Source organism: Hypanus sabinus, chromosome 7 (assembly GCF_030144855.1).
Source record: "Hypanus sabinus isolate sHypSab1 chromosome 7, sHypSab1.hap1, whole genome shotgun sequence".
NCBI classification, from domain to species: domain Eukaryota; kingdom Metazoa; phylum Chordata; class Chondrichthyes; order Myliobatiformes; family Dasyatidae; genus Hypanus; species Hypanus sabinus.
The window spans coordinates 143,918,378-143,932,059 of NC_082712.1; the positions used below are offsets into that span (position 1 = coordinate 143,918,378).

At 38.9% G+C, this 13,682-nt stretch overlaps 1 protein-coding gene across 1 annotated transcript in view; it reads right to left on the minus strand.

The window, feature by feature from the left end:
- tmem41b (transmembrane protein 41B) overlaps positions 1-13,682 on the minus strand; it is a 32,466-nt gene that overhangs the window by 4,240 nt on the left and 14,544 nt on the right. The window contains exons 3-6 of the mRNA XM_059975871.1: positions 11,857-11,985; positions 7,987-8,080; positions 4,225-4,329; positions 344-482 (exon numbers count right to left, since the gene is read on the minus strand). Of these exons, the coding sequence (XP_059831854.1) occupies positions 344-482; positions 4,225-4,329; positions 7,987-8,080; positions 11,857-11,985 (467 nt within the window). The remainder of the gene's footprint in view (positions 1-343; positions 483-4,224; positions 4,330-7,986; positions 8,081-11,856; positions 11,986-13,682) is intronic.

Sequence of the window (13,682 nt, forward strand, 5' to 3'; positions counted from 1 at the left end):
CTCAACGCTGGTGAGGTTAGCACTCATGGTGAAGCCGGCTGACTTTGCAACTTTTTGCAAACTTTTCTGATTTTGTGCAGTGACCCCTCCATATTAGACAGTGATGTAATCAGTTAAAATGCTCTGCATGGTACATTTGTAGAAATTTGCTAGTCTTCAGTGACATATCAAGTCTCTGCAAACTCCTAATGAAATATAGCTGTCGTTGTTCACTAACTCAGCTGGCTGGGTTTGATGGATCAAATCGCTTCCTAACTTTGATCAAAAGTTCCATTCTTTTCTAAAAAGGAGCACCATCAAAGCCATGATTAAAAAAATCTTGCCATAGATTATATGCACTTACCTAAAAATGTTCCAATGAAAAATACACCCAGAGGTACATTTATTACAGGACTTGTTATATTAATGAACCAGTTTGGCAGGAATGGAGTTATTCTTAAAAAGATTATATAATTAATAAGGTGATCCCTGTGCTTGTCAACCTGCAAAAAATACATTAAAAAAGGCAATTTTAAATTATCTGTTCACTGCTTTCAGCCATGAATATTTCTACCGCATTCGCTTTAGTAATCAGTAACTTATGTAATAGATTACAAAATATCAATAGTATTGTCACATTGTACAGACAGCAACTGATGCCTCCATGCTCAACATAACACCCATGCCTCACAATGCCTGACAACAGATAAGCCAGGTAACCCAAGGCCCAACCTCTTCTGATGCCACTTTGATCATTAGAAAACACCTCGAAACAGAGCAATGATTTCACACAGTTATAATGTTACTATGAGGAAGCACCCAGGATTCTGGAAATTTGTTCATTTGCTTCAACCTACAATATTGTGAAAGTCAGCAACACATACCACGCAGGTCATCAGGACTGAAGCCTAATGAATGCATGTGCAAGCTCTACACAAATTGCAAATTGAATTGCAAAGTTTTGTAGCTGAGTTGTGGATAGGACAGACAAGTCTGCAACAATAGAATAATTAAATGCAGCTATTTGGGAACTAATGCTGGGAAGCCCAAGCACAAGATGCAGACCTTTTAGATGCGAAGTTAGGAAACATGCAGTGAGAAGTTTGGAGAACACTTCCTCAAACAACAAATAATCAGTAGTTCATGATTAGTTTTAGGGGTTGGTAGATTTGTTAGCTAACAGTAACTTCACCCTGAGCTCTAAGATTGTCAACAAAGTAAACAGGACAAAGCAAATAGCAGAAGTCAACATGAATAACGCTCTCATGAGGCATCCATAAAACAGAGAAAGTACTCAAAACATAGGTCATCTGTAAAGAGGCCAGAGAATTGCATTTGTGGATGTAATCCTTCACAACTGTAAATGAGTACTGGTGGAATGTGCTTGTCACTGTAAAACACTGTGGGATACAGTACTGGCGGGAATGTGCTTGTCACTGTAAAACACTGTGGGATACAATACTGGCAGGAATGTGCTTGTCACTGTGAAACACTGTGGGATACAGTACTGGCGGGAATGTGCTTGTCACTGTAAAACACTGTGGGATACAGTACTGGCGGGAATGTGCTTGTCACTGTAAAACACTGTGGGATACAGTACTGGCGGGAATGTGCTTGTCACTGTAAAACACTGTGGGATACAGTACTGGCGGGAATATGCTTGTCACTGTAAAACACTGTGGGATACAGTACTGGCGGGAATGTGCTTGTCACTGTAAAACACTGTGGGATACAGTACTGGCGGGAATGTGCTTGTCACTGTGAAACACTGCGGGATACAATACTGGCGGGAATGTGCTTGTCACTGTGAAACACTGCGGGATACAATACTGGCGGGAATGTGCTTGTCACTGTGAAACACTGTGGGATACAGTACTGGCGGGAATGTGCTTGTCACTGTGAAACACTGTGGGATACAGTACTGGCGGGAATGTGCTTGTCACTGTGAAACACTGCGGGATACAATACTGGCGGGAATGTGCTTGTCACTGTGAAACACTGTGGGATACAGTACTGGCGGGAATGTGCTTGTCACTGTGAAACACTGTGGGATACAGTACTGGCGGGAATGTGCTTGTCACTGTAAAACACTGTGGGATACAGTACTGGCGGGAATGTGCTTGTCACTGTAAAACACTGGGGTACAGTACTGGCGGGAATGTGCTTGTCACTGTAAAACACTGGGATACAGTACTGGCGGGAATGTGCTTCTCACTGTAAAACACTGGGATACAGTACTGGCGGGAATGTGCTTGTCACTGTAAAACACTGTGGGATACAGTATTGGCGGGAATGTGCTTGTCACTGTAAAACACTGTGGGATACAGTACTGGCGGGAATGTGCTTGTCACTGTAAAACACTGTGGGATACAGTACTGGCGGGAATGTGCTTGTCACTGTAAAACACTGTGGGATACAGTACTGGCGGGAATGTGCTTGTCACTGTAAAACACTGGGGTACAGTACTGGCGGGAATGTGCTTGTCACTGTAAAACACTGGGATACAGTACTGGCGGGAATGTGCTTCTCACTGTAAAACACTGGGATACAGTACTGAGTTGGATAGGTCTGTCACTTAATAATAAGAAATTGTCCCTCATAAATCAAGTTTTTTCCCCCAAAGAGGAGACAAAAGGAATGACAAAGGCAGGACAATAGACATTGCCTGCATGGACAGTGGCAAGGCCTTTGACAAGGTTCTGCATGTTGGCTGGTTGAAAGGTTAGATTACATGGGTCCAAGATAAGCTCGCCAATGATATAAAATTGCTTTGGCGGAAGGAATCAGAGGGTGATAGGAGAAGGTTGTTTCTCCAATTGGAGGCTTGTGATCAGGGGAGTGTAGACATTGATGTTGGGTCCTCTGTTATTTGTTATATATATTGATCTGGATAAGGATGTAATTGGCACAGTTAATAATTTTGCAGATGACACTAAAACCTGTGGGACAGTGGACAGTGAAGAATACTGTCTAAGGATCTAAATAAACTAAGAAAGTGGAATGGCAGATGGAATTTAACTTAAAAACATGTGTGAAGTGTTAAACTAATGTAGACATACACAGTGAATGGAACGGCCCTAGGGAGTGCTATAGAAAAGAGAAACCTAAAACCTAAGGTTAAAGTACATAGCTTCCTGAAACTAACGACACAGGTAGACATTGTGGTGAAGGTGTATGGTATGCTTGCTATTATCAGTCATAGTATTCAGTACAAGAGTTGGGACAGCTGTACAAGGCACTGGTGAGACCGTGCCTGGAGTATTATATGGACTTCTGGTTGCCTTACTATAGGAAGGATGTGATTAAGTACTGGAGACACAGAAAAGATTCACAAGGATGTTACCAGGACTGAAGGGCTTGAGCTACAACATAAGGCTGGATAGGCTGGGACTTGTTTAACCCTGGCATGAAGGAAGTTGAGGAGTAACCTATTCATGTTTATAAAATCATGAGGGTCATTAAAAAGGTTGATGGCCGTAATCTTGTTTCCATGATGGAGGGGAGGATATAAAGGGGACCCAAGGAGCAGGTTCCCCCCACATTGGGTGGTGTGTGTATATGGAAGGAGCTGCCAGATTAAGTGGCAAAGATTGTACAATTACATATAAAAAACATTTGACAGCATTACTGTAGAGGCCAAACTCAGGTAAGTGGGACTAGCTCAGGTAGAGTCATTATTTGGCACAGAGGAGTTGGGTCACAGGGCCCATTTCCATGCTATATAACTCTATTATACTATTTTGAAATTTTTCAGTATTTGGTTGTAATGGAATGATGTTATTCCAGCTCTTTCTCAAATTTTATCAGTATGTCTCTGTTTTACAGTTTGACAGGTTTACAATGGAAATGTAAACTCACATGTTTACTCCAGAGTTACTGACTGATTTTCTATTTTTCTGCTCACATTTCAGCTTTGCTGAGTCAGTAGAATTTTGCTTTTGTGCCAGGGTGAAAAATGTTTCTTTAGCTTGCAGTCTTATAGCTACTAGTTGAAAAATGGCAGATAGATAAGGCAGTATAAATAATTTCATACAGATGCACAAGTACAGTTCTTTAAGAAGATTAAACAGATCCTCAATAAGCAGTCTCACAAAAGCAATTTCTAAAGCATCAGCAACCACATCTTTCCATTATCTCCAAAAATGTACTTAAGCTCTTCAATTTTTGAGCATTTTTAAAAACTGCACATTTACCAACTTCACTCAGTATAAAGTCCAAGTTAAAAAATAGATTTAAAAGGGTTACCTGTTGTGACCACTTTGTTGCTTTCTCTTTTAAATATTTATAAACAATTGGCCGACCAACTAAATATGACAGCAGGTAGCAGAAGGAAGCTCCAAGACCGGAACACTGGAATTATTGGAGATAGCATGACTCACATGGTTTTAAAACAAAGAAGTTAATTTACAAACGATGGTTAGCAAGGATATCAACTTGGTTGTTCTGCAGGAATTATTCTTCCGTTTAAGTTATTCACTTACCTTTCCACATGCAAAGCAGTTATTAAATCTCTATTTTCCCTTTTACTAAAAACTTACGTTACATGTGAACATACATAAGTTGGCAGTAATTTAAGACTTTCATTTAAAAAGCCAAATTTCAAGAATGAAGTGCCACCCTCAATCACAATCCATGAGTCAAAGGAGAGAAATACAAGAAAACTATTTTCAATGATGAATAACAAAGCTCTAATTCTAGACTTCCAATATTCATATTGCAATTTTTATCAACAGGCATAGAATTTTAAAAATTCTAACTAATTCTCAATATAGCACATAATACAAGACAGCACATTAGAATTATAACTGTTGAACTAAGAAAATTAAACAAAGGATTGAGATATAGGAAATTAGAAATTTAAACCAGTTTCTGGTTTACATTCTACTTTTACACCACATGATACTTGCACTGGCCCTGTCAGTTTCTGACAAATGTCTGGGTAAACCCGCTTGCTAAATCTGATAACAAAACAGCTGTTGAAAACCCTACTTGCAGATCAGACTGACCAAAAAACTCTCGTGTTATTTTTGTGTGATCACTCAGATATGAACTGAAAAAGTGACAAAATAATCAGAAATTTGCTCTTTAATGTCTGCCCACTGTTAGAATGTGCACAGTTGAACTTTGCACAAGTAAAACAATTGAATTCAACAAGGATTTTACAAATGGTGAATTTAAACAGTTCCTTAACACTTATAGCTGTTTCAAAGTTGTGAAGATAATATTTGTTTAAGACTGTCATTGGAATTGTACCCCAGCTTGATTTGAGGCTCTCTGTTAGTCAGGGTTAACCAAGGATGTGGAGCCCCAGCGGTCTATGAGATATGTAAGCCAGCACAGAACATTATTGAGAGCAAGCTGTTGCACATGAAGCAAGCTCCTTCGCTCCATGTAGCTGATGAATCCACAGGAACTACAAAGACTGATACAGTTTGGCACCAGTGGCATTGCAGGAATTGCCAGTCAGCGTTGAACTTAATGTAGGAACCCTTAGGGAATCCAGGTCTGGATTTTTTCCTCAAGGTTTATTTCCAAAGCCTTCCCCGTGAGTGGGTATTTGAAATTAAGAGTTTTCCATCTCCTAGCTAAGCTGCCAACCATGGCTGACGAGTCCCATCTGCCCAAACTGACTGGTTTTAAGGCACCAGTAACTCACCTTTGCCCCATCTCCTGTCAGTAGAAGTAGTGCCACTGATCTTAATAGCCAAGTCACATGTGAAGGCCAAGGGCTAGAATTAGTGGTCAGAGGCTATTTGAGACACTGCATTCACAACGCAGTTAGAGTAGGGAAAGAAAGCACATTTCATTCTGAATTACATTATTGGACAACTGCTATGCAATAATGCACCAGAAAAAGCCAAGTATCTGAATTAGTATTTAGTTCAAGACCCAACAAGGTGGTGAAAATGAAGATGGAAGATATCAAAGTCATATGAATGCCAGCATGGACTGATTGGGTTGAATGGTTCATTTCTGTACAAGCACAAGAGATTCTGTAGATGCTAGAAATCCACAGTAACACACACAAAACGATGGATGAATTCAGTTGACGTTTCAGGCCGAGGCCCTTCATCAGGACTCGTAATGAAGGGTCTGATGAAGAGTCTTGGACCGAATTATCAACAGTTTATTTCTTTCCATTGATGCTGCCTGATCTTCTGAGTTCCTCCAGCATTTTGTGTGTGTTGTCCTTCGCTACTGGATTGTCATATAAAACTCATGGTTTGTTAATGCCCTGCAAGGAAGGAAATCTGTCATTGATACCTTGTTTATATGCATTTCAGACACACCTATGCAATTGACCAGTAACTATATACACAGTTCAAGGGCCATTATAGAAGAAATAACAAAAAATGCCAACAATGCCATGATATTTTTTTAAATGCTGTCATTAAAAACAATGGAGCATAAATACCGGCATGAAGGTGCTGGGTAGAACAGACTACTTCTATGCTGTAGATAAACGACATTTCTCAAAAGAAATTAAACTTTGCTTAATCCAATACATATCTTTTAAAATGTCGTAGGGATAGAATTAATGTATATTTGAAAAGTTGAAGATGAATTAGGGATAGTCAAAATAGCTTTGTGCAGGTGATTCCTATTTAACTAATTGAGTTTTTTTGAGGTACTAACAAGCAGGAATGATGAAGGCAGGCATAAATGTTGTCTAAATGGATTTTAGGAAGGCATTTGTAAAAGTCGCACATAGTTGACTGGTCCAGAATGTTAAGGAAAATGGGATCTAAGGCAAGATGGCTAATGGAATCCAAAACTGGGCTGATGATAGGAGACAGAGCATAATAACTGAAGGATGTTTATGTGATTGGAAGTCAGTGACTGATGGTGTACCACAGTGATCAATGTTGGGACCTTTGCTGTTTATGAAATATAATAATGACTGTATGTGAATGCAGTAGGTATTATTAGTAAGTTTGCAAATGACGAAAATTAGCAGTAATGTGGATACATAGAAAATTGTTTACAGCTTCACAGGATATAGATCAGAAGGAAGGTTAGGCAGAGCACTGACAGGTGGGAATTAATCCTGACAAGTGTTGAATAATGTGTTTCAAATAGCAGGGCATATACAGTAAATGGAAAAGCCCTAAGAAATGTTGAGGAGCAGACCTTAGGGTCCAAGTGCTTTCCTTGAAAGTTGCGTAATAGGTCGATAGGTTAGTTAAGAAGGTATATGGCAGGCTTGCGTTCACAGGTCAAGACAAGGAACATTAGAGTTAGGATATTATGCTGCAACTTTACAAAACACTAGTAAGGCTGCACTTGGAGTAACGTGTGCAGTTCTGGTTGCTACACTGCAGGAAGGACAATACACTCAAGGGAGAGTGCAAAGGAGATTCACCAGGATGTTACCTGGATGGGTGGACTTTAATTTTATGGAGCGATTGGATGGGTTGAGATTTTTTTTATTTTTACAGTGAAGGTGGCTGAGAGGTGACCTGATAAAGAAATATATCTGGTTCGCAGAGGTACAGATTGAGAGTCAAAAATCATTGTGTAGATAAGATTTCTACACAAAGAGTGATTGACATCTGGAATGCACTGCTAGAAGAAATGGTGGAATCAGACAAAATTATGTTTAAGAGGCATTTAGATAGACAAGATAGAAAAGGATAAATGGGATTCATGTCAATGGGCAAGAAGGTTGCCATGGTCAAAGGGCCCATTTCTGTGGTGTATTACTCTGACTCCAGAATGTTTATCTGTATTCATGAATGATCTTACAAATTGGTCACATAGCGAATTTCATTGTTGATTGTGCTACTTTAATTATTAATGAAACATGCTGGCCATTTTCTGACACACTTGTCTCAACGAACAATATCCTTATTCAACAGCTGTTTTACTGCAAGGTGCAAGCAATAGGTATTTCTTAAATGCTCCAAATATTTAGGTAAAATAAGATCAATCTACTGAACAGATAAAACAGCACCTGATTCACTATTCCAGAATGACAGAAGATATATTTTTGAAGCTTCAACTTACCAGGCAGACAAAGAAAAGTGCCAGTGGGAAAGGGTACAGAAACCCCGAAAGGATGCTGAGAAATATGGACCCTGGTATGGCAAATGTTTGTAAACTGGAGAGAATGAAGTCAAGGATTGTTTCCTTTAAAAAAATGAAACTGCTGTGCCACATTCTGATCACAAGATAACTTCTAAATCTGTTTTACTATTATTGTCACAAGTACCAAGGTGTACACCATCCTGCTGTACATTATAGCATGTTTCAATTCTTAAATATTGCCATATGCATAAGAACTGGAAATCACAGAAAGTTTCCTTATTCTCTCAACCCAAATGTATTTATGTTTGCAATACAATTAGAAGTTACCTGATCATTGTTGAATCAAAGTTAAACAACTTTTTACATAATGTCAAAGTGCAGATAATGAAATTAAAGTGTTTAATCAAATGAGTCTCGTGGGCAGCATGGTAACATAGTAATTATTAGCACAACGCTTTACAGTACCAGCAACACTGGTTCAATTCCTCCTGTTACAATCCAGCAACAATGAATATATAATTGAGACAGGTTTTTTTTATAACAAATAAAACATTTATTAAACACTGCAAAACCCCCCCCCAAAAGTAAACAAACGACTAACTTAACCAGAAGTCGGCTGCTATGCGGCAGCTTGAACAGTTCTTGAAGCGATAATGCGAAAACAGTTCTTAGAAGTAGTAATGCGGAAGTCCAAAGCTTACAGTCACTTAGACTTTCCTTGGAATAATAATTTCTCTTTCATGGCATTACTGCTGATCCCAGCTGAAGCATGCTTTGCCCAGGGATTTATGATTGAAGGAAATAAAACGGCTTAAAGGCACTAACCTTTCCTTGGCGAAACTCTGCATCCTACTCTTTCTGGTCTTTTTTGGCAAAGCAGGAGTTAACATGGACACAGGTTACTAATTCCTTGTGCGAAGATTAAATAAAGGTCGAACCTGCTTCACAGCCGACATCAACTTTCCTCGAGCTTTCAGCTTCCCAAACTTCGACAAATCTTCACTCTCTGACTACTTTTTAACTGGCAGTATTGAAGCAAAACTGCTGGCAATAACTTCTGACTTAAGACGGAAAGTAAAACTCCACTTTTAAATGAAACTGCATCATAACATCGGAATACGCAGCAACATGGAGTCAGTCGCGAATTCAGCCATGAACTGCCCCACCTTACAGGGAGGGGTTCTCCTTTCATACCCTGTTGAAAAAAAACTATCACATGACCTCTCACTGGTGGGAAAATGACGCCACTCCACCATCACAAGACCATTACCTCATGCCCAGCATAGCCTCAATTACATCATGGTCATGTGACAGGTACAAGATACCCACAGGTACGTAACACTCCATTACTATAAGGAATTTGTATGTTCTCCCTGTGACTGTGAGGGTTTCCTCCAGGTGCCCCAGTCTTCTCCCACAGTCCAAAAACATACTAATTGGTAGGTTAAATGGTCATCGTAAATTGTCCCGTGATTAGGCTCGGGTTAAACCGAGGGCTGCTGGGTGACGCGGCTCAAAGGGTTGGAAGGGCTTGTTCCACACTGTGTCTCAATAAAATAAAATAAAATTACCCTCCTAGGTTTTCCCTTTCCTCTTGTCTTCCAGATTTAGGTGAGAGATCTTGTACCATGACTGTTAAAAATAAAACCACTTAACTACCTGACACATTAAAAATATATTTGAAACTAATAACCACCTTTATTCCTGCTTTCATACAAACATATGAAAAATCAATAAAAGAACTACCTAAACAGTAAACCCAGTCTGAAACTAAACAAAAATGAAGAAAGAAATCTGTGTTACAGCAATAAAGATCAAAACTCAAAATACTAGTACAGGTTATCCACTTTGGGAGTAAGAACAGGAAGACAGATTATTATCTGAACGGTGTAGAGTTGGGTAAGGGAGAAATACAAAGAGATCTCGGAGTCCTTGTTCATCAGTCACTGAAGGTAAATGAGCAAGTGCAGCAGGCAGTGAAGAAGGCTAATGGAATGTTGGCCTTTATGACAAAGGGAATTGAGTACAAGAGCAAGGAAATCCTCTTGCATTTGTACAGAACCCTGGTGAGACCACACCTGGAGTATTGTGTACAGTTTTGGTCCCCAGGGTTAAGGAAGGACATCCTGGCTGTAGAGGAAGTGCAGCGCAGATTCACGAGGTTAATTCCTGGGATGTCTGGACTGTCTTACGCAGAGAGGTTAGAGAGACTGGGCTTGTACACGCTGGAATTAAGGAGATTGAGAGGGGATCTGATTGAAACATATAAGATTATTAAGGGATTGGACAAGATAGAGGCAGGAAATATGTTCCAGATGCTGGGAGAGTCCAGTGCCAGAGGGCATGGTTTGAGAATAAGGGGTTAGGACAGAGTTAAGGAAAAACTTCTTCTCCCAGAGAGTTGTGGGGGTCTGGAATGCACTGCCTCGGAAGGTAGTGCAGGCCAATTCTCTGGATGCTTTGTTTCTGTTCTATTGACAGGAAGCAATCGGGATTGAAAATAAAGTAGAAATAATAAAGTGTTTGGAAAGAGATGAAACGCCATAAGTCATTGGAAAAGCATTAGGCTGCAGTCGGTCAACAATCGGAACAATTTTAAAGGATAACGGATAAAGTGAGAATAATGGAGCATGTGAAAGGCACTGCCCCGATGAAAGCTACAATTATTACTAAGCAACGCAGCGGTTTAATTATTGGAATACATACGTCTCTTAAGTTTTTTATATGCATAGAAAGGTCAAATATATACTATATACTAAGACAAATGTTTGACATAGAAACATAGAAAATAGGTGCAGGAGTAGGCCATTCAGCCCTTCGAGCCTGCACCACCATTCAGTATGATCATGGCTGATCATCCAACTCAGAACCCTGTACCTGCTTTCTCTTCATACCCCCTGATCCCTTTAGCCACAAGGGCCATATCTAACTTTGACGAACTGACGCTAAATAATACCGGATGTACTTGTTCCGACTTACGTACAAATCCAACTTAAAGCCAGACTCAGGAATGGAACTCGTACGTAACTCAGGGACTGCCTGTACAGGTGTCCTCCCGTTTTACAAATGTTCGCTTTGCGCCACTTTGCTTTTACAAAAGACCTACACTAGTAACCTATTTTCGCATTACAAAGAGGATTTTTGATTTTATTAAAGTTTTCCCCATATAAATTAATGGCTCTTCGCTTTACGCCATTTCGGCTTAAGAAAGGTTTCATAGAAACGCTCTACCTTTGTAAAGGGGGGCGGGACACCTGTAAGTTACATTGACCCCCGAGTGCACCAAGTTTTTATCCACCAAGCGCATCTGGCATGTCACACTATTACATATTCAGCACCGAATCAGCAGAAGTCTCTGCCAATTCAATTTTAGATTGTTTCATTATCTATCAAGCTTAAGCTCCTCTGATGCCATTCCTTTCCTTGGCTACTCTGCAGGGCTGATGTGAACAGGAGATGTAGTGGATACTCCCCACCTCACTTCAACCTCACCCACAAAAAAAACTATTTAACATATTCTTTTAACTTTCTCCAAAACACCATCTAGCTTCAAGGGTTTTACCGTTACTACCTCATCCTACTGCTCAGAATTGAAAATGTAAGATAGATTGTTCAGCTGCCTTTTCTGCAACCCACAGAGATACGCCTCACATCTGCTCCAGGCATCCCCCAATTGCATCAACAAAATCTGGAACTTTTCTGTAGTACAAATCCTTACATTCTAAAATGATACATTAAACATAAGCACATTACACACATCAAAAATGACTAATTATTTAACAGATAGAGTTTCTAATGCTCCACTCTTCTGCTACATAGACATTGTCCTAACTGCACATGAAAGGATACAAAATATATGTGGTAAAGTATGCCACTAACACTTGTACATAGTAAGTGTCCTTGTATTTGGAAAGAACTTTCCCCAATGCCTTGGCATCATCCATGTCCTTAGGAATTACAATAGTTTTTCGTTCCTCTCTATTAAGATCCAAACACAAATATGATTAAAGTTCAAAGTAAATGTATTATCAAACTATGTATATATTACCATATACTACCTTGACATTCATTTTCTTGCAGACATTTACAGAAAAAAATACAGTAGAATTGACAAAGCTATACATAGACATACACAAACTAACAAATAATGTGCAAAAGAGGACAAAGTGTACAAATAAGATTGAGAATATGAGTTGTAAAGACTCATTGAACTGTAGGACATAGGATCCATTTAGACTAATAGTGATTGAAACTATCCATGCTGGTTCAGAAGCCTGATAGTTGCAGGGTCACAACTGTTCCTGTATCTCGTGGTGTGAAACCTAGTGCTTCTGTACCACCTGCCTGATGGTACCTGTGAGAAGAGAATGTGTCCTGGATGGTGAAGGTCTTTAATGACGGATCTGCTTTCTTGTGGCAGTGCTCCGTGTAAATGTATTCAATGGTTGGGATTAATATCCTTTTTAATATGATTAATAAATAGTTTAAAGGCAAATATTCTTAAATGCAAATCTACTTGCAATTCTTAAATGCAAATATTTTTCTAAAAAGTTTTCCAGCTTGTCAGTCAATGTGCAAAAAAGGACAAACTGTGCAAATAAAATATTTAGAATATGAGATGTAATGATTCCTTGAACATGAGATTAATTTGCAGATATAATGAAATGTTAAGATTAATTGATTGCTGATTATTTATTCTGATTAATAATTATCTGGAATACAATGTAATTTAAGGCTGGAAGGGTGAGGGGAAAGAAGGGGGAAAATTATGCAATACTCAATATAGCAAAATTTAATAATTTACGTGAGTCAATCAAACAAAAAGCCTGTGCTATAGCAGAGGATGGAATTGAATAGCTTTTTTTCAAAAAATTAGCACAAAAATAATGTGCTGAATAACCTCTCATGACTGCACCAAGCAATTAATCATTCATATAATCACTTGTAACAAAGACATTCAAATCAAAGGAAATTAACAAAGTGAGAAGGAGAAGACTAACAAAAATTAATATTGAACAAAAATCAACAGAAAATAAGGTAGTAAAGATAAAAAGACAAATTCTGTAAAAGCTTAAAAAAAGCATTAAAATAGGAGAGTGAGAAGTTATTTGATATTGATAGAGATAAACGCTTGTCACTAAAGGCATAAAGAAAGGATAGGTATAGAATGTACAAAAAGATGGATTTAGTAGCCCAACAGTCAAAGACAGATATGGAAGCCTGGGGGAGTTTCCAAGGAAGGGTGCTGGAATGGCACAGTAAAGCTTGAAAATGAGAACGAGGAACAGAAATTTACACTTCAGGAACAAAATGATTAGTTAAATAAGCTTAAATAGCACTAGTTAGCAAATCATAGCAAAACAAAGCTACGTAACAGCAGGAACATCACAACAGTGTGGTTCTGATTTAATCTTCAAGAATATAACCTTGCTAGCTTAAGTTATTGGATGGAATCAGAAATTATATGCCAGTTGGATCTGTATCTTTCCTGAGTTACCAGGTTCAGAGCCATCACAGATCACTAACCTGATCAAGAGTAAATAACTTCTGGCTAAGATCATCTCTTATTTCCGATAAGACATTTCTGGCTTATACTGAAGTAATGACCCCATGAAAGTAACTTCACTGAGAAACAATTCTTGCAGATGGTGGCATAGTCTTTAATTTACACGGTA